This window comes from Phaenicophaeus curvirostris, chromosome 1 (genome assembly GCF_032191515.1).
Source record: "Phaenicophaeus curvirostris isolate KB17595 chromosome 1, BPBGC_Pcur_1.0, whole genome shotgun sequence".
Lineage (NCBI taxonomy): Eukaryota > Metazoa > Chordata > Aves > Cuculiformes > Cuculidae > Phaenicophaeus > Phaenicophaeus curvirostris.
Window position 1 is genome coordinate 164,752,940 of NC_091392.1, and position 21,319 is coordinate 164,774,258.

The 21,319-nt window shown below is 41.8% G+C and overlaps 1 protein-coding gene across 2 annotated transcripts in view; it reads right to left on the reverse strand.

The window, feature by feature from the left end:
- LOC138733065 (SLAIN motif-containing protein 1-like) overlaps window positions 1-21,319 on the reverse strand; it is a 43,705-nt gene that overhangs the window by 10,305 nt on the left and 12,081 nt on the right. The window contains exons 3-5 of one of the 2 annotated variants that reach the window (XM_069879954.1): window positions 10,696-10,845; window positions 6,893-7,042; window positions 5,122-5,460 (exon numbers count right to left, since the gene is read on the reverse strand). In XM_069879954.1, the coding sequence (XP_069736055.1) occupies window positions 5,122-5,460; window positions 6,893-7,042; window positions 10,696-10,845 (639 nt within the window). The remainder of the gene's footprint in view (window positions 1-5,121; window positions 5,461-6,892; window positions 7,043-10,695; window positions 10,846-21,319) is intronic. The other variant, XM_069879963.1, reaches the window with a different exon arrangement.

Consider the following 21,319-nt stretch of genomic DNA (forward strand, 5'->3'; position numbering starts at 1 on the left):
AATTAACAGAGTAGAGGTAAGATGTATTCTCAGGTGAGAAGTAATCTGCTCAAATAGTTTACGATGTTTATGCTGAATGCTGAAATTTGCTACAGATTTTGCTCCCTCTCAAGCACTAATTCGGTTCAGTGGGAAACCTAAAAAATTATCAGTTGCTTACAGTTCGTTCTTTTAGGAAGACATGGCTATAAACACCAGGAACATCAAAAGACCTGCATCCAAGGTTATTGTGACCAACTACTGAGTCTTAACTACAATCTAGGCCAAAACAAAGATACACTGTTTAAATAGGATGCAGCCATATAAAGCATAAGAGATGTAACTTTGCCTGTCCCAGTCTTCTTTGAGATGTAACAGCATGACCTACAGATATCCTCCTACCAAGATATTTGAAAGTGTGAAGAAAATACAAGGACAGGTCATGCAAAGGGGTTAATAATCAGCTCTTGGTTACTGCTGCCTTCAAAGAACAATCCATGCTTATACACACATGCTGGTCACTCCATGAGTGTTCTTCAGGCAGCATACGTTACCCTTGTTTCACAGATCTCCAGCAGAATGACACAACAAAAATTGCCTACTGTACGTTTACACTTTTTTTTGTCAAATGTTACACAAAATTATAGTAAACACTGCAGTTTGCCTCTTTCCCAGCTGCTTCAGTTCTGATTTTTTCCAGAATGTTCTTCCGCTGATGCTGCCTATTCCATGAAGTCAGCCTGGGACTGGCAGCCCAGCTTCTTTCTAGCAGGACATCAGCACAGCAGCATCTGCCTTCTGTCTTCTGGTCCAGGCCCTGCTGGTTGCTGCCCTCATTTGACCGCTTCTTTTTTCCTTCCTTGACCTAATACAATCACCAGCCCAAGATTAATGTCCATGTATCACGTAAATAGACCTTGCCCTCAGGGCAAAGCTGCCACAGAAGAGAATCACAGAATCATAGAATAACCAGGTTGGAAGAGACCCACTGGATCATCGAGTCCAAACATTCCCATCAATCACTAAACCATTCCCCTTAGCACCTCGTCAACCTGTGCCTTAAACACCTCCAGGGAAGGTGACTCAACCACCTCCCTGGGCAGCCTGTGCCAGTGCCCAATGACCCTTTCTGTGAAATTTTTTTTCCTAATGTCCAGCCTAAACCTCCCCTGGTGGAGCTTGAGGCCATTTCCTCTTGTCCTGTCCCCTGTCACTTGGGAGAAGAGGCCAGCTCCCTCTTCATGAGGTTCACCCTTTGGTGAGCTGCCAGACTGGAACTGCCCAGGGAAGTGCTGCAGTCACCATTCCTGGACATGTTGAAAAAGTGTGTAGATATGACACTCTGGGACATGGTTTAGTAGGCGCAGTGGTGTTGGGCTGACAGCTGGACTTGACAATCTTAAAGGTTTTTTCCAACGTTAATGATTCCATGACTCCTTGATTCTATGATTCTATGTATCATGTCTCTCCCAAGATACTTCACCCATTAAGGCTCTCCTTGCAAGGAGGACAGCTTAAGTTGACTCTACAGTCAAGTGCCTTAAAACATATTTATTCATTCACTGTTATTCTCTGCAAGCATTGTCAATGTTATTTGCATGAAAGGATCACAAGACTTGCCAGAAGTCCACTATCTTTAAGGAATATGATACCATCAATCATAATTATTAGTATCTCGGACAAATCTATACCACTGTTTAAGCTACATTAACAGTTTCTTACACACATTTAAATCGTTCAAACAATCCTGCAAATTCAGATTTGCCTTATCTGTATTGTATGCACAAACATTTTGGGGGAAAACTATAAGGGAAAAAATCTGTCCTTTTCTGTTTTAAATATTATGTTCTATGTGCTGTAGATATTCAGTTTGTTCTGAAATCCTTAACGTACTTGTAGTCTCAGTAACGAGTTTACTTTAAGGGATTAATTTATCTTCCTCATCTTTAAAGACCTGAGTTCAGTGTCTGCATTACATTTGTTATGGTTATAACATTTATGACATCCCAAATACACCAGTGTCTAGTTCAATGTCAGTGGAATTGTCAGTTGACACAACAGGGAGCTCAGTGTGTAAATATACAAATACAGATTTAGAACTAAACTCAAGTCTTCCATTTATGAGAGAGACACCATTCTTCATAACTGTATTAACACTGTACACTTCCATTTTATTTAGAATTATTCTTTCATCTCACTCTGGCTTCACAGGCATGTATCTCTCTCCACAGATAGTTACAGCAAATTAAAAGTTTTTCCATTATCCTTCCATGACTTCTCCCCACTGATCACTATACTCAATATAACTCCAAAGATTACTAAGTAACATTTTCTTCTCCTTTTCTCTAATAGAGTCTGCAACAATGTCCTACAGCAAATTCTCCCTTTATTACTGAACAAGAGAAGTCAGGAGTAGAAAACCTCTGTAAATCAGAAAGAAAAGACCTTTTCCCATGTCTCCAAACACACAAACCAACGTTAGTCTACACTGAACTGATGCCCAAACACCAACCTATTGCCCCTGAAATGCTGCTTTTCTATATCTGCCTTGAGAGTACTTGGAAATAAAAAAGAAGAAAAACATTCACAGCTTTCCAAATGAAGCAACAGCCAATGATGATCACCATATTTCTTTTGGTTCCTGAAGGAAATCTGTAGGAAAACTGGCTCTGGGCTCTTTATCAGGAAGAGCAGGGATAGGACAAGTTGAAATGGTTCTAAGTTGAAAGAGGGGAGATTTAGATTAGTTAACAGGATGAAACTTTTTACTGTGAGGGTGGTGAGGCACTGGAACAGGTTGTCCAATGAAGTCATGGATGCCCCATGCCTGGAGGTTTTCAAGGCCAGGTTGGATGGGACTTTGAGCAAGCTGATCCAGTGGAAAGTGTCCCTGCCCATGGCAAGGGGGATTGGAACTGGATGATCCTTAAGGTCCCTTCCAACCCAAACAATTCTATGATACTATTACAAGGAACATGAAAAAAATATCCAAAAAGCATTTGGGGACTATATAAAAAAGATCACAGCACCACACCTTGTCCTTATTCTTGCAATCAAAAATGTCCCATAACTTTCCTTTCTACCTCCCCAAGAGATTTTTCTGCAAGTTTTTCAGTGCTGTTTCATTCTTGCATCTCACCAGCAAGAAAAATAACATTGAAAATAATATGGCACACATGTTATACCCACATCGCTCTGCTCTCCGTTAACCTCAGCTGCTTTATACACTGCCACTTGTTGATTTTACTTCCACCCAATGTCTTACTTTGAATGTAAGTGCTTTTGGTACCAACCCGTCATGTTGTATTTGTCAGGAAAGCAACATGCATACCTGTAGTGCTCTATATGTAGCTCTCGTGCCCAGAAAAGGGCTGCAAAGCTGGTGAAGGGTTTAGAGCACAAGCCTTATAAGGAGCAGCTCAGGGAGCTGGGGTCATTTAGCCTGGAGAAAAGGAAGCTGAGGGGAGATCTTATTACTCCCTGCAGCTACCCAAAAGGATGTTATAGCAAGGTGAGGGTTGGTCTCTTCTCCCTGGTAGCCAGCGACAGGACACAAGGAAATGGCATTAAGATGTGCCAGGGGGGATTTAGGCTGGATATTAGGAGGAATTTCTTTACTGAAAGAGTTGTCAAGCACTCGAATAGGCTGCCCAGAGAGGTGGTTGAGTCACCATCTCTGGAGGTGTTTATAAGACAAGTAGATGCTGTACTTGGGAACATGGCCTAGAGGTGGACTTAGCAGGCCTGGATTGATGGATGGACTCAATGATATCAAAGGTCTTTTTCAACTAAAACCATTATATAACTACATAACTAGTAACTGTTTCAAAGAACGCATTTATTTTCTTGCACAAAGGTAAGCTGTAACCTGTAATGTTACAAACGAGACCTTGACTGAAAACTGACTGGTCTGAATTAGCTTGGTGAAAAGACAGAAGGAACAGGAAAGGAAGATGCAGCAGGAGGAATAAAATTGTGATCATAATAAGGAATGACAGGAAGGTAACAGCAACTACAGAGGGAAACTTCATTTTTGAGTAAGCACTGAGGAAGAGATGTTTCAGAGATTCTGTAATGCATTTCAAAAAGCAGCAATGGCTCGTGGTAGTTTAGGAGTGACATTATCTCCCACTACTTCAGCAGCTTTCCCTACCAGGCCTGGAACAGGAGTAAAGTGCCAGAAGCACTCACTGCAGATACTGGAGTCCTCAGCACAGGAAGGACATGGATCTGTTAGAGCCCAGGGGAGGGCCACAAAGATCATCCAAGGGCTAGAGTATCTCCCATACAAGGACAGGCTGAGAGAGTTGGGCTTGTTCAGCCTAGAAAAGAGAAGGCTCCAGAGACACCTTATAGCAGCCTTCCAGTACTTAAATAGGAGCCTACAGGAAAGCTGGGGAGGGCTCTTCTATCAGAGGACGATGGCTTAAGATGAAAGAGGGGAGATTTAGATGAGATATTAGGAGGAGACTTTTTCCTGTGAGGATAGGGAGGCAATGGCACAGGTTGACCAGAAAAGTCACGGATACCCCATCTCTGGAGGTGTTCCAGATCAGGCTGGATGAGGCTTTCGGCAACCTGATCCATTGGAAGGTGTCCCTACCCATGGCAAGGGGGTTGGAATTGGATGATCTTTAAGGTCCCTTCCAAGCCAAACCATTCTATGATTCTTTCTCTTATTCTATGATTCACAACACAGTTACATTACCAGCAAAGACAGGAATAAGTAGTAGAATGAAAAATCTGAAAACTCTATTTTATGTTTTACTGTACCCATTATGGACATGTGTAGGCCACACTTGACAGCCTAATTGGTTCATTCTAACCAACTATTAGCCTGCTAAACGAAGCTCTTCTTTCCTTTTTTCCTTTGTTCACTTGTAGTCATATCTGCAGCACTTCAAAACAGACTAAAGCAATGACTTCCATGACTAGGTCATAGATTACATTATATGGCAAATTACTTAACAGTAACATACCCCAATCATTTGCACAGGTTTAAATTGCTTGTCACCATTCATAGACTGATCTAGCTGTCATACGCTGAACACACTTCACTCATTTGAAACAACTTTATATTTAAAACGGCACTGGCACTTCACCCAGAGAAAAGGCCACTTCTCAGAAAAGCACATGACCCACCTCCATTAATCCTGTTTGGTTGCTGCTCTGGAGTTTGGGCTTGAGGAGAGTAGTAGGGCTGCTGATAAGTATTTGAAGGAAAGTGCGGGGAGGTAGGACTCCTCCTGCAGTCCCGCATACTGGAGAAAGTCTGTGAGTGAGGAATCCCTCTCTGGAAGGGGGAGCAGCGTGTCAGCCTTGGCTGTGGGGGTGGAAGGTGGTCAAACTCTTCTTCATCCTCAAGACTATAGCGGTCGTACTCCTGGTCACCACACGTCCCTTTCTTCCCCGTGTGCAGAGAGATGCTCGAACTGTGCCTTGACACAGATGCTGAAGTCGAAGCGTAATCTTGCCTAAGGCCTGTAAATTCCAAGAAAAGGATAATTTGGCTTCTGCTAAATGATTAACTCTTCACATGCACTTCAATCTTGAAATATAAGCAAGTAAACAGACAGCAAGAACTGGATTTACAATGTCACCATGCTGAAGAACTGAAGTAGGATTCATCTGATGTAAATTTCAGTATCTAACTTTCAAGCACCTAGGCCTGAGCTACTTCCCTCAAGATGTCTTTTTAATAAACAATAAAAAAGAATACAGACATCACCAAAATGCAATACCTGCGAGACACGTTACACACCTCTCTTCAAATTAGATTAACTGCTTTTAGGAAGTGCCTATTTCCCTGACAACAGAAAGACTACATGAGTATTAAGTATTTAATTTTTAAACACCCTAAATTAGAGAAAGTAACGCTCACTCTATCAATTTTTCGATGAAAATGCTGACAATGACATATCCTAAACTTACAATCCATGTAGATGTTCTGACTGTCCAACTTCTCTGAACCAGAATTAGTTCCTGCCAGCAGCAGGCCTTATGGACAAGGCTTAGCGGTAACATGGCTGTATTTTAGACATCTACCCATCCTACCACCCCTTCTCAGAATGCCAAGTTTTGAAAACCATCCCATTATTAGCACTACCCCAGAAAAGCATATTTGGTCCACATCAAATGAGATGGAAACATCCACATCTATTGTACATCCCCCTCTTTTCCCACATGCACAGTAGTGAGGGGAAAAGGGGACGTATGTAACATTTCCAGGAGCCAAGTACTTCTGCCAACAACTGCAGATAACAGATTCCCTAGGTGTATAAAAAGCCCTCAGCCTTGACAGATATCTTTGCTTCAGGATGGAAACTTTTTAATATGCTTCCTCTCCCACCCTGAGAAGGCATTTCTACTCATGGCCATGAAGAAAGCACGCTTGTGCACACATATAACACTACCACTTTTCATGTGATAAAAGTGGACAACAACCCTAACTATTCTACGATTTTATGATTAATTTCAAAATTCATCTAAGAATTAAGAAAAATCAAAGTAGAGACAGAGAAATCCATGACAGTTGTTTATTTTTAACTTTCTCATGAAACATATGCATGAGAAAAATGCTTCAGCATCTTCCCTCTGAAGAAATACAATAATTTTAATTAATGTGGCAAGATATTATAAAGCTTCTAAAGCTAGATGTACTCAGCGGTTATGGAGCTACCAGCTGGGATTCAGAAATATATAAGCAACAGGTTTTGAAAGACCCGTTTTTGAAACTATCATTAATCTGAAGTGTGTATTTTCTCCTTGCAGATGGAGAGCTTTTCCACCTGCCACCCAAGAGGTGACACCGTTTAAGAAAGATCCACTTGACCAAGACCAGACTAGAGCAGTTCTGACTATTAATGAGAAATCTTTCTCAGACTGTTTTGAAAAATTAAAAAAAGCCACTTACTCTCCTCTTGTAGACGAGCCATGATCTGAACATCGGTGAGGTCCTGCAGCTTGTATCCCATGGAGATGGAATCATCTTCCAGCTCTGAGGTGCTCAGTTCACTGTCTATTGATGACTGTGGGCTCAAAGGGGAACTTCTAGAAATGTAACCTGTGTAAGCAAACATAACCTTTAGTCTGTGAATACGTCTAGCCAGCTTTCATTCACAACTATCTGCCCATTTATGTTACCCTAGCTTAAAATATGTTCTGTATAACAGATAATTTTCGGAAGTGCAGTGCAATCCACAAACAATTAGCAAAGGGCTCAGAAGTATTAAGTGTAGCAAGACATAATGAATTCCACTGCTTATTCCCAAAACAGGACATAGCCCAATGAATAGTTTACCCAATAGAGTTCTGATACAGCTCAGATTAGTTAATGTATTCTAAACACATCTGCATTTGAATCTTTCTTATGGGATCGTGGTTCTCCCTATTCTCTTTCGAAACTCAAGCATGTATGTGCCACCAGCTTCTGCTCAGTACTCAGATTCCACACCAGAGCCATTTTTCTAAATTTTATTTGGTTTTAATTGTTTAAAACCATCACATAAATCAACGATTATAACAATTAAGACTGAATTATGCAGCAACAGAGAAAGTATTGCCTCCCTCACAGAGCTACGTTTTGCAGAGGGCTCTGGAGTCTTCTTTTTCCCTGCGCAACAGTAAAAAATAAACTAAATTGCCATTAGTTGCATGAGCTAGTTGTTGTCCAGCTTTAAAGAAAAAATTCCTCAAATAAAAAGTAAATGACTTTTTAGTATCCTCTGGACCACCAGCCTGCAGAGCAAGAACTGCTGTGACGATGGCTCATTGAATGTGCTTGTATCACTGATGTGTTTGCATCCTCTAGCACTGCTCAAAGCAGCCACCAAAAATTCATCCCAAATTCAGCTGTTTCCTAATAATACCTCCAACAGAAAAGGACATGCAGGAGATTACTTTGCTTTGGAAGGACTGTAAGGAGTAAACGTGTTTGCTTTATATAATTTGCAAGTTACAACGGTCACTGAGGTTTGCAGAGGTAGGAACAGCTGTGCCTTTTTGGACCAGCAGTAGGAAGCTAGACCAAATACCTGAGGGTATCTCAAATAGCAAAAGATGCCTTCATTTAGGGACTAAACTACATTCCATTGAAAGGAGGAGCTTAGATATTTTGTTCACACGAACACTTACACCAGGTGTTCAGTCTGGAGCTGTATCTCATCCATAGTGACCACATCCCAAACAGGGCTTTCTGCACTGATTTAATGTGTTGTATAGAAAACAATGTGACACTGATGTTAATAACTTCCTGAGACTACACCTATTCCCACCAGCAATAAAATTTTAATGCCTCTTCCTCAGAAGACTATTTTCTCCACCAACAGTGCAGCTTAAGAGAAGTCACAGATACAAATAAACTCATAATACATGTAGCAAAGAAGGAAAAATGCAACTCTTTGCAACTTGCAGCTCATAGGAATACTGTATTTCTCCTGAAACTCCTTTGTACCCTGAAAATTGTATAATCACAGAATGGTTTATGTTGGAAGGGACCTTAAAGATCATCCAGCTGCCACCGCCCTGCCATGGGCAGGGACATTTTCCACTTGATCAGGTTGCTCAAAGCCTCATCCAGTGTGGATGGGGCATCCACAACTTCTCTGGGCAACCTGTGCCAGAGCCTTATCACATTCAGAGGAAAAAACTTCTTCCCAATATTGAATCTGAAGCTCTTTCAGCTTAAAACCATTATCCCTAATCCTATTCCTGCACTCCCTCATAGAGACCCCCTCCCCAGTTTTCCTGTAGGACCCCTTTAAGTACTGCAAGGCTGCTATAAGGTGTCCCCTGCCCCTCAGCCCCACGCTACACAAGCCCAAATCTCTCAGCCTGTCCCTGCGTGGGAGGTGCTCCAACCCTCGGATCATCTACATGGCTCTCCTCTGGAATCGTTCTAACAGATCCATCTCCTTCCTGAGCTGGGGACTCCAGAAGTCAATGCAGGACTCCAGATGAGATGAGAGCAGAATAGAGGGGCAGAATCACCTCCCTTGATCTGCTGGTCACACTTTTTCTAATTCAGTCCAGGATACAGTTGGCTTTCTGGGCTGTGAGTGCACATTACAGGCTCATGTTGAGCTTCTCAACCACCAGCAACCCCAAGTCCTTCTCTTCAGGGCTGCTCTCAATCCCTTCTCTGCCCAGCCTGTAACTGTACTTGGGATTGCCTCAACACAGGTGTAGAACCTTGCACTTGGCCTTGTTAAACTTCATGAGGCCCACTTTTCAAGCCTGTCAGGGTCTCTCTGGATGGCATCCTTTCCCTTCAGTGTGTCAATTGTGTCACACAGCTTGATGTTGTTGGCAAACTGGCTGAAGGTGCCCTCAGTTCCACAGTTCATATCTCTGACCAGCTTTCTTGGAGCCCCTGCCCTCCTGGGCTTTATCTCATGGTACCCTATGAAGCAGATCCCTGAAAAGGCCAAAGTCTTCTCCCATGAAGTCCAAGGTAGTAAGTTTGCTTACTACCTCGCTGCCCTAAGGATCTCAAACTCCAGCATTTCACGGTCAAGGTTTTCCTTGAGCTTCACATTCCCCAGCAGCCCTTCCTTGTTGTTGAGAACAAGGTCCAGCACAGCACCCCTCCTCATTGGCTGTTCTATAACTTGGAGAAGGAAGTTGTCATCAATGTACTCCAGGAACCTCCTGGATTGCTTGCGCCCTGCTATGTTGTCCTTCCAACAGACATCAGGGAAGTTTAAGTCCCCCATGAAGACCAAGGCTCGTAAATGTGAGGCTGCACCTATCTGTCTCTAGAGGATCTTGTCTAATCAGCCATTCTGGTCAGGTGGCCTGTAGCAGACCCCCCCACTGTAACGTCACCTGTCTTTGCCTGTCCTTTAATCCTGACCCACAGGTTCTCAGTTGGCTCCTCATTCATCCCCAGGTGGAGCTATGTCACTGACACAGAGGGCCACCTCCCCTCCTTTTCTCACTTGCCTGTCCTTCCTAAAGAGCCTGTATCTCTCCATCCCAACACTCCAATCACGGGAACCATCCCACTATGTCTCTGTGACACCAATAAGATCGTAGGCCTATAGGTGTGCACACATCTAACTCCTCTTGTTGATTCCCCATGCTACGTGTGTTTACATACAGGCACTTAACCTGGGTCCCCAGTGAAACTGACTGACTGGATGGAGATCCTTTGTGTTGCTCTCCAGGTGCTCTCCTGCTGACCAGCAAATCAGTGGCAAACAAAAAAAAAATCTTTGATAGCAGCAACAATGCCAGCTTGAAAACAGCCATGACTCTGCCAGCTATTTTTATTAGAAATTCTTTACACAGTTGCACAAATGTTTCTGTAGAAAAAAGGGGCAGAAACGAGTAACAAAGGGCAGACAAAGCTGGGGACTGTTTAAGGCGACACAGTTGCAACAATACTCTCAGTTAAATCATTATTGAGAAATAGGCTCGGTTAACTAGCATCCCTTTACTATAACACGGTGTGTAACACAGAAGATAAACTACACTGCCAGTTAATTGCCAATTCTAGATCATTTTTTAAAAGACCTCCCTTTGAAATGAGAGTCATAGAATCATTAAGGTTGGAAAAGACCTCTAATGTCATCAAGTCCAACCATCAGCCCGACACCTCCATGCCTACACTTAACCATGTCACCTGAACAGCGTATTGCTGTTAAATTCTACCAAGAACAGACTAAATTAAGCATTTTTGTAAGCACTGTAAATCAATAAAAAGAGAAGCATTACCTGTCCGTTCAGGTGTTAGTATTGCTTTACTGGAGGTTTTAGAGAAGCTGGGACTATTAAAGCCATTGGTAAATGGAGTGAGTCTCGCAACAGGGCTATAGGGAAAAGCCAAGGAGACAGGTGTAGAGAAGAGGTTCCGCCATCGGTTGGCTGTTACAGATGCGAGGGAGGAGGGAGAAAAAAAGAGATTTATGGTTATAAACAGAATAGTGCTGTTAGAGAGAAAAATAATCTAATCTTAATGTGTTTATTATAGAGTTTTCACTTATAGCAAAATGAAAATAATTGTCAAAGTTCAGCAGCAAAACAGAAAATCAGCACAGCCTTCTGCATTTAAGAGTGAGCTCCAAAACATTTCCTAGGAAGTATATCTTGTTTACCATCTTCTACGTATACACTATTCTGGTATATATCTTTTACATACGTTGTTTTGTACCAACGCACAAAGTAACAGAGGAAGTAAAACCTACTACTGTTAATAGAGAAACACACATGACGTTTGTAGCACGTTTCAAGTAATTGTTCATAGCAATTGAATTAGCAGTTAAATTGTCAGTTATGGGAGTTCAGAGACACAGCAGTAAAAGACGCTTAACCATCTAGTGCTAAAAACAACCATAATCCCATAGCAAGCTTTTAAGCTACCATATTTTCATTCTCTTTTTACAGCATCCAATTCCTGATTACATAAGCATGATTTTCTTTTTTCACTGTTTTTGGAAAATCAACCAAACAGAAGAACACGGCACCTCTTTTCCTACATATCACTCACAAAGAGCTCAGAGTAGGCAAAACAAGCTAAAGGCTTATTTAATTTAATTTTGCTTAGCTCATCCTGTAAAATATGAATACAACTGCCTTTTGGTTGGCCTGGTTTTTTAACACAACTTCAAAAGGTAAATTAAAAAATGTCCATAGGCTTTTCAGAAAAACAAAAATACTATAAAGCTGCTTCAAGTAGAAGGGAAAATTTTAAAAATGTGAATTTCAGAGAACCCATCCAGATACAAGCAAAGTTTGTACAGATAAAAAACAAATTATAGTATTACATGTTTATTTGTGATAGAATCTATTTTGTCCTGATAGATGTTATGTACACAAGGGAGGGAGCTAGGAACATACACATACCTAACTTAGAAATCAATGGCATCACCTTCATTCTTAGGAAGCATACTCTGCTGCATCAGAAGCCATGAAACAGTTTTCAAAACTAGAAGGGGTCAAAAGCCCCCAAAAGGTGTTCTCCATCACAGGTAATGCAACAAATCTGCCCCGTTATTTGAACCCATTGATCCAGTTATTTTAAACACTCTCAGATATTCAAATAATATTCAGGTCCTCTCTATTTTAAAACCTTAGTGTAACCAAAATGATTTATTTTGGTAGGGTATATGAGCTTTATTCCTTCTTGCTAACGTCACCACCAAGTGCCCATGGGGAACAGCAGGGAAGCATATCTTGCTGGCAGGCTGTCAATCACATCATTAAACTTTTTGGGGTCATCAGTTCATCATCAGTCCAGAAGATGCTATTTCCCTTCTGCTCCCTTTGGCTTTGACACGCTCAAAGGTATTTCTGGGTTTGTAAGGAATAAACAGACTTTCTTGCTTTTCCAACTTGTACTACTAAGCTTGGAGTGAAGGCAACTGTCTGGTTCCAGCACCAGCACAAGGCAGTCTGCTGAGGAAGGGGCATACCTGCAAGGCTGTCTCTGTGGGAAGAGAGTGGAACTACACATTAGTAAGATACAAAAATGCAAATTGTGATCTATGCTGTCTCCACATGAAAGAGTTATTGCCATTTGCTCATTTGTGATTATTCTAGTTTTCAAGCTTAAAGAAACCTACAAGACAGATCTTCACTAGGAGCAGCATCAGCACCACTTCCTTGCCTACAGGAAAGCTGGGGAGGGGCTTTTTATCAGGGAGTGCAGGAACAGGACAAGTGATAAAGTCTTTAAGATGAAAGAGGGGAGATTTAGATCAGATACTAGTAAGAAATGTTCTGCTGTGAGGGTGAGGAGGCACTGGCACAGGTTGCTCACAGAAGTCGCGGATGCCCCATCCATGGAAGTGTTCAAGGCCGGGTTGAATGAGTCTTTGAGCAATCTGATCCAGAGGAAGGTGTCCCTACTGATTGGAACTGGATGATCTTTAAAGTCTCTTTCCATCCCAATCCACTCTATAATTAAATTCTATGATTCTAGGAAACAGCTCCATGCCAAGAAACACAAAACAGACTTCCAGGCAGGGCTATGTCCTTAACATTCCCTAATGCTACTAGTTCAAAAATCAAGTACACAAATGTTCCAGGACAAAAAGGAGAGCAAATGCTGATGGACACAGCTCTGCAAATTAGTAATTAACAGAGATTGCTGGGGATGATACTAACTGTCAAGAAGTTAATAACTGCAAATTGATTTGATGCATTCATTGAGAGAAATGCATATGACAGAGTAGATCTCAGTATCATATCCATAGCAAGCGTTTGCCACCTCCACTAGAAACCATTGGTAAGGAGCAAGAGATGACAGTCCCTTGTGATTTTATTTTTCTGCCTCACACAAGGTCCTGTCTGATCATTTGCCAGGCCAATTAGCTGCCAGCATGTTCTCATCCCCAGATGTGGTCAATTGTGCAGCACAAATAAACATCATTCATTACTCTCTACAATAACTGCTGTGAGCTGGCCTGCTAAGCAAAAAGCAACTGACGTTGTGGCTATGAAAGCAAGAACCCGCACAAAGAATACAGTAAGTATTTATGGCAAACCAGATTCCAAACTCCTCTTTCAAATAGCATGTATTCTCAAAGCAAGAAGGACAAAGGTGCCAAGAAACTCCATCTACATTAATCTCTCCATATACTAAATCTCTAGATATACCTCCAGATAGATCCCTTTTGCCACTGTGCCTAAAATAAAACTTCAGAGTATTTAAGGGTCAGCAAAGGATTGACACTTATTAGTCATATGACTCACTCCACTGAATCAAAACCATTCTATGATTCTGTGAAATATACGCCAACATTTTCCTTTTTTGTTTCTATCATAAATCCTATGGCTTCTCAAGTTCTTAACATAGGTTAGATAGTGAAAGTGCAATTACCAGTGGGTTTTGGCAATTTGTGACAAAATGTTAGCATCATAGAACAGTTTGGGTTAGGAGAGGCCTTAAAGAGCATCCTGTTCCAAATCCCCTGCCATGTCCAGGGAAACCTTCTACTGGATTAGGATGTTGAAAGACTCATCCAACGTGGTCTTGAATCTCCAGGGGGTTGTGGATCCATGACTTCTCCGGGCAACCTGTTCTAGAGCCTCACCACCCTCACAGGGAAAAATTTCTTCCTAATATCAAATCTAAATGTTCCCTCTTTCAGCTTAAAACCATTCCCCTTTGTCCTTTCACTGCACTTTCTGATAAGGAGACCCTTCTTCAGTTTTCCTGTAGGCCCCTGTTTAAGTACTGGAAGGCTGCTAAAAGGTATTCCCAGAACCTTCTCTTCTCTAGGCTAAACGAGCCCAAGTCTCTCAGCTTGTCCTCATATGGGAGGTGCTCCAGCCCTCTGATCATCTTCATGGCCTCCTCTGGATTTGCTCTAACAGGTCCGTGGCCTTCCTCTGCTAAGGACTCCATAATTCAACACCATACTTCATGTGAGGTCTCACGAGAGCAGAGTCTTCCTCCAGCTCTTGCCATGGCAGCTGGATAAACCTCCTGCCTCAGCTTGTTCCGGCTGTAAATTATTAGGTCTCTGGTTAAGCTCACCCAGGATGTACACTAACTGAGATGGGCAAGTAAACCACCATCTAATCATCTCGGCTCATAGGTCTGAAGGAGCAGCAATTCCTCCTGCAGGCACAAATGACACATATCCCTGCCAAAGACAAAGTGGGTTACATTCCCAACTAAAAGGATGAGAGGAGGACTCAACCACAGCAACCTATGATCATCTTATTTCAGAGTGGATCCACAAGAGACTTGCAGGTTTGTTTATACCGTACACTAGAGCAGAGCGTTCGACAGCCCTAAAGAAGCTCTGAGAAGGCTGGTGTATCTACCTAGAGAAAGGCAGGACCTTTGACAGCTACTGTGATAGATTATTAACATCACAGTTCTGTGGAGCATAGAATTTAGAAAAAAATAGGAGGACCGAAATCTGTTTTTTTCTGACTCAAATCTGCCCTATTGCCATCATCTCTCAGAGGTGCCTTTACTGTAACAGGATCGATGACATATGCTTGTGGAGGGGGAAGGAGGTGCAGTCTTGGCAACATCGCCTGAAATCAGAGTTTAAGCAGTGGTTGTATTTTACAGTTGTCCCTGTGCAAAGGTTTTATACAACTATAGTGTGCTGACCAGAATATACACAGTTAATATTTCCTATTTCTGTATAAAGCATACCATTATTTCACTAATTTTCAGGTTTGCTGTAAAGAAACAAAGAAAGCCTGAAGTCTGAAGTCAGGCCCATAATCTAATCAAGGTATTAAATATAAATGCTAATTAAACTGCCTTAATCAGAGAGAAGGCAGAAATTCTGTGTGCCTCAGAAGAAGCACTTGCTGTTCCAGTACCAAATCACAAGGATGGGGCATTCCACTTTGAGACAGAGAGTAGTTACCAGTGTTCCTATTTTAAGAGACTTTGCAAATCACTTTACAGAAAGGATTTGGGGAGCTGTAGCTCTACAGACCTTCCTGGGCATGCTGAATTCTCTAACTCACCACTCTCACTCGATCATTCAAGATCAATGAAGAGAGAAACCTGGTATCATATATAAGCTTAAACGTATGCTGAGGTAGAGGGTTTGCTCGTAATACGGGCCCATGATAGTAAATCTGTGCACTTAAGTAAGTACTTCATCATCCTAAAAATCATCTGGCGGTGAAGCTGACTCAAGAGAAATCTGGCCTGTCACTTCTTTGGACACATTTATCTATTATTCAGGAGCAGGCTTTCAAGCTACCAATCCATCTGGTACACATATTGGGTATGTGACTCTTGTTACAGGTCCTCATCTTCCCCAGCCACACAGCCTGTCCCTTGGGGCTACCCTTCCACGTGGAGTTTGCCTCAGCATCCATGGGCAAGGAGAAGCAGTTTCATGCCCCCTTTCCACAGAATGGTTTCATCCACACTATACAAGTCATGTAGGTACAGTGACAATTTTTTTCATTTGCCGTAAAGCTGATGAAGGTAAATTCATTTTTGTACAGTTCTCTCACTCCTTGAATTTATGATAATGATGCTTTTATTAGGAATTTCTCTTGCAGTTCAGAGATACCTGATCGTCCCCAAACCACTCTACTTCACACATCCACTTAATTCTTTCTTTGAATTACCTACTCAAGAGCCACTACAGTACAGCAGCACCTGTAAATGGACTTTTCACAGAATCACAGAATCACAGAATAACCAGGTTGGAAGAGACCCACCGGATCACCGAGTCCAACCGAGTCCAACCACTAAGGAAAGCCAATTTTTATTTCAACACTCTACAAGCATTACTATGAACTAAGATAGTTATACAGAACACTAGTATTGTAGAGTGGTTTAGGTTAGAAGGTACATTAAAGATCATCCTGTTCCAAACCCCTCCATCACACGCAGGGACACCTTCCACTGGATCAGGTTGCTCAAAGCCTCATCTAACCTGGTCTTGAACACCTCCAGAGACTGGACATCCACAACTTCTCTGGGAAACCTGTGCCAGTGCCTCACCACCCTCAGAGGAAAAAATCTCTTCCTAGTATCTCATCTAAATCTCCCCTCTTTCAGCTTAAAACTGCTCCCCCTTGTCCAATCCCTGTACTCCCTGATAAAAACCGTCCCTCCCTGACTTTCCTATAGGCCCCCCTTAAGTACTAGAAGGCTGCTGTAAGGTCTCCCTGGAGCCTTGCTTTCTCTTCTCTTCTCTTCATAGCAGAAGGTTCTTCTCAAACTTATTTGACATTCGTATCCAAAAGCATACAATTAGCAGGTGAAATATCTTAAGGAGCTAACATAAGGACAACGCACAATCCAGGAGAAAGTCAGTTAAAGAATTACAGTGATTTCAATATGTTTTGCATCAACATGTTTTTTTTCCTACTATATTTCTGCTACAATACGTTTTATACTATTTCTATTTTGTATGTGGGAAGTAATTACAAAAGATTTCCTTAACACCATTTTTTTAATACTATTTAGTTACTTCCCCTCCTTCCACAGGACTGGACACACTTCACTTGATTCTTGTCTCAGGTTAATTTTACAGTGGTGGAAGGCCTGCTTTCAACAGAAATAATTCCAGTTTGCCACAGCGTAAGTAAAAATTGGAAATTAATATTGTTGGATGGCTAAAAATTCTTTAAAAAGGTATGGGTATGGACACCAATCTGAATTTTAGCCATGGAGGAGGGGAGAGGTGGAGGAAGGTTTTGCAAAACGCAGCATTTTCTTCACCTTTAATAAACTCTGTGGTCTGCATTAACCTCAACTAATTTTCAGTGTTGAAATTTGACCTTCAGTCCTACCTAACAACTATGGTCCTCTCTGTCTCTCCCCACCACCAGAGGAAGACAGGTGTCATGTGCTGTACACGTCTGGTTTTCAACCAGTCCTTCACTTCAAGTCTGAAGTTTAAGATGGCTTAAATATAGTATGAACTTTGTCTTCGAAGCAGTTAGAGCACATACAACACACAGAAAGAGAGACAAATATGTTAGCTAGAGAAGATGTGACCTCAAAGCTGAAGTACCATTGCATTCATTCAAGTTGGACCAAAGTGACAGATAGATTGATGTGTATCATCCATGTGGCATTGCACTGCGGTTTGTGGATATATCAGAGCTAGGCTGCTCGATGGACCTCTGCATGGCATAGACAAGTTGTATGCATCGACGGACTCTTACAATCTACATTTTTTTTGATAACACAGCAAGGAGGGGTGAGGGCTTCTGAGTGCCTGCCTGGTTTTCATATGTAAGCTTATCCTTCAAGGCTATTAAGCTTTTATGTTGACAGCAAGCTGCTTTCTACATAGCTAAAAAGTACAGATATAGCGTATTTTCTTAGCTTCAGTCTGAAAAGGAGACCTGTTTTCAAAACCCATTGACCTAATAAGGCTTTTTTTGTGCAGAAATAAATTTCCCTAAATCTCCTGCAACTGTACAGCAAACATCTCCAGATGAATCAGCCAAAAGCAGTTTTAAAACCCAGTGATAGCGGTGCATCCCCTCTTTTGCAAATGCTGTTTTCATCCCTTAGAGAACAACAGCTGCTTTGTGATCGCTTGGCTCTTTGTGTCTTTGTGCTGGTAGGTCTAAGATCGCCAGTGCCATCACATTCGTATTCCTGAACATCCAGTACAGGAGCTGAGTCATTGCGAGTAGAGCAGCCCCACAAAACTCCGGTAGACAGGCTCCCTTTCTGCAGCTTTGCTCTCTAGAGTGGAAAAAAAGGACTAGAGGAGACAGCAGTAAAAGTGCCATTCCTGGGCAGGGTGCAGAATTCGTATCAGCTAAAACTCTTCACAAATACGGAATAATCAGGGCAAACAATCAACGACATTGTAAACAAAAAAACCACAAATTAAGAATCATGTTCAAAGCATTATTTTAGTGCCTTCACCCTTTCACTCCGAGTTCACACCTCGGGGATTCCTCTAGGATGAAGAGCAAGACTACTCATTCCTTCTATGCTTGATTTAGGGAACAGGTTTAGTTCAATTCCCCTTGCAGACCAGAGCTCAGGTATTCTACAAGATGCTCTCAAGCTGTTCTGCTGAAAACATCCTGTTCCTTTAGTCTAGTCATTGGACTAGAGGAAAAACAAAAAGAAGATTCATATCTAGAGGTGTACAGGGACATGGATCTGTCACAGTGAGTCTAGCCGAGGCCATGAAGATGATCAGAGGACTGGAGCACCTCCCATACGAGGTCAGGCTGAGAGAGTTGGGCTTGTTCAGCCTAGAAAAGAGAAGTATCCAGGGAGACCCTCTAGCAGCCTTAAACTGGAGCCTACAGGGAAATTAGAGAGGGGCTCTTTTATCGGCAACTGCAGGGATTGGACAAGGGGAAATAGTTTTAAGCTGAAAGAGGGGAGATTTAGATGAGATATTAGAAAGAGATTTTTTCCTTTGAGGGGTGGTGAAGCAGTGTAATGGGTTTCCCAGAGAAGTTGTACATGCCCCATTCCTGCAGGTGTTCAAGATCAGGCTAGATGAGGCTTTGAGCAACCTGATCCAGTAGTGGAAGGTGTCACTGACCGTGATGGAGGGGTTTGGAACAGGATAATCTTTAAGTTCCCTTGTAACCCAAACTATTTTAAGACTCTACAATGATAATGTAACTAGGGTTTTGCTCCAGTAACTTCATATTCACATGGTACGCATGATGTACAACAGTTCTCCTAAATGGTCATCTACTATTCTTCTGAATAGATACGGTAACAATAACTAAAATCAAAGATGTAATTTTTTTCTTATGTGGCTACAGGAAAAATATAGCTAATTGCACTTCCTAATTTTAAAATTTCTGGTAGCATACACAATTCTTTTTTCTTGTGCTTTCCCTATTATACTGTACCCTTGATCAATAGTGCTATACCCCTCTCTCTTTATCAGCTTGCACCCTTGTTCCTTGTTTGCAAAACACAAGGGTTGCCACAGTGTCACTGTTAAATGCTCGTGCATTTATCACTGCAGTGTAGGTATTACGCCTCTGGGAGGTACGTGCAAGGCATAGTTTACTTAGGGAGTCTGTCTTGAGAGGTCTGAAAATACCCAAAAGAAACTTGAATTTAAGCACGTGCTCTGTGTTAATGCCCAGAAAAATCAGTCTCTCTAGGGAGTCTGAAGAGACTAGGCTAAAAACAGTCATTGCAGAAGCCCAGATGCCCATGACGACAATGGTAACGGTATCTGTATCAAACATCTTTATGCCATTGTACTATTTTTTCTAGAAATAACTATCATCTGGTTAGATTTCTTATTGGGACTCCAGGTTGGTGTTGAACCTCAATTCTACATGAGGATACATACTCCGAATACTTTATTACTCTTGGCAGTCACTTAAACCTCTATCAGAACTTTTCTTCATACTAAACTTTCATGACTCTTTCCCCAGTTGGGTGGTTTAGAAGCACAAAAAACCTTTTTTTTTTTCAAAAAAAATCTTTTATTTTTGAAAGATTTTGTGGATTTTTTCTCTGCTTTGGGTAATAGTGTTAACACTTTTTCATACTCAGCACTTAACTATGACATCTGCTATATTTATCCAAAGAGCCACAGGGGTCCTGGAGTATAAGTGTTGCTTTTGACCTCAATTTCAGCCTAACTTTTGGCTTTTCCAGTCTGATTCAATAGAGGCAGCAGGTATACTTGTGCAAATAAAAGGACTGTGACAACTTGGAACAGGGTGTCAGACTCAGAAACTGCAGACAGAGAAGCTCCCTGGCAAAACCTTCCTGCCAGAGGTTTAACCTGTGAATAAAGATGACAAATAGATACAGTTGTAGGGAAAGCTATAATGGGTTTAAGGATATTTCTTGGATGTAGAGGAAATTCAGAACTAACTAGTAAGGTTAGAAAAAAATGCAGTTTAGCGTTAACTTTTGAATTATTTCATCTTTTTTACATTACGATAAATTATCAAGAAAGTTATCATAGAATCATGGAATGGTTTGGGTTAGAAAGAACCTTAAAGATTATCCTGTTCCAACCACACTGACACAGGCACAGACACCTTCCACTGGATCAGGTTGCTCAACATCCCACCCAACTTGGTCTTGAACTCCTTCAGGGATGGGGAAGCCAGAATTTCTCTGGGCAACCCATTCCTGTGCCTCACCACCCTTACAGGAAAAACCATCTTCCTAATATCAAACTCAAATCTGCCTTCCTTCAGCTTAAAACCATTACCCCTCATCCTATCCCTGCATTCCCTGATAACAGAGGGAGCCCCCCAGCTTTCCAATAGGCCCCTGTTTAAGTACTAGAAGGCTGCTGAAAGGTCTCCCTGGAGCCTTCTCTTCTCCAGGCTGAACAACATCTGCTCTCTCAGCTTGTCCTCATATGGTAGATGCTCCAGCCCTCCGATCATCTTTGTGGCCTCCTCTGGATTCACTCTAACAGATCAGTATCTTTCCTGTGCTGAGAACTCTAGAATTGAAAATGAGACTCCAGGAGATGTCTCACAAGAGCAGAACAGAGTGGGAGACAGTATGCGTGCCGTGATGGCTTTCTGGGTTGCAAGTGCACACTGCCAGCTCATGTTGAGCTTCTCATCCATAAACACTCCTAAGCCCTTCCCTTCAGGGCGGCTCTCAATCCATTCTCCACCCAGCCTGTAGTTGTGCTTATAGCATGACAGAGACATATTTGGATTCTACCTAGTATATAATTATTATCCTGTCCTGTTAAGAGAAGGATTTTGAATTGTTCTTCTACAAGTCTGTTACTTATACAAGGCTTTAGTACCTGTTATGCTTACCTCCGTTACAGACAGTAATATGCAAAGTAGCTTTGCTACTGTTTCATAGAGCTACAGGAGAGACAATCAAAGACCTTAAGAAGTCAGGAAGCTGAGCCCAATCGTCTGTTACCAACTGCAGGTAACAACACAACAGATAACTACGTTACTA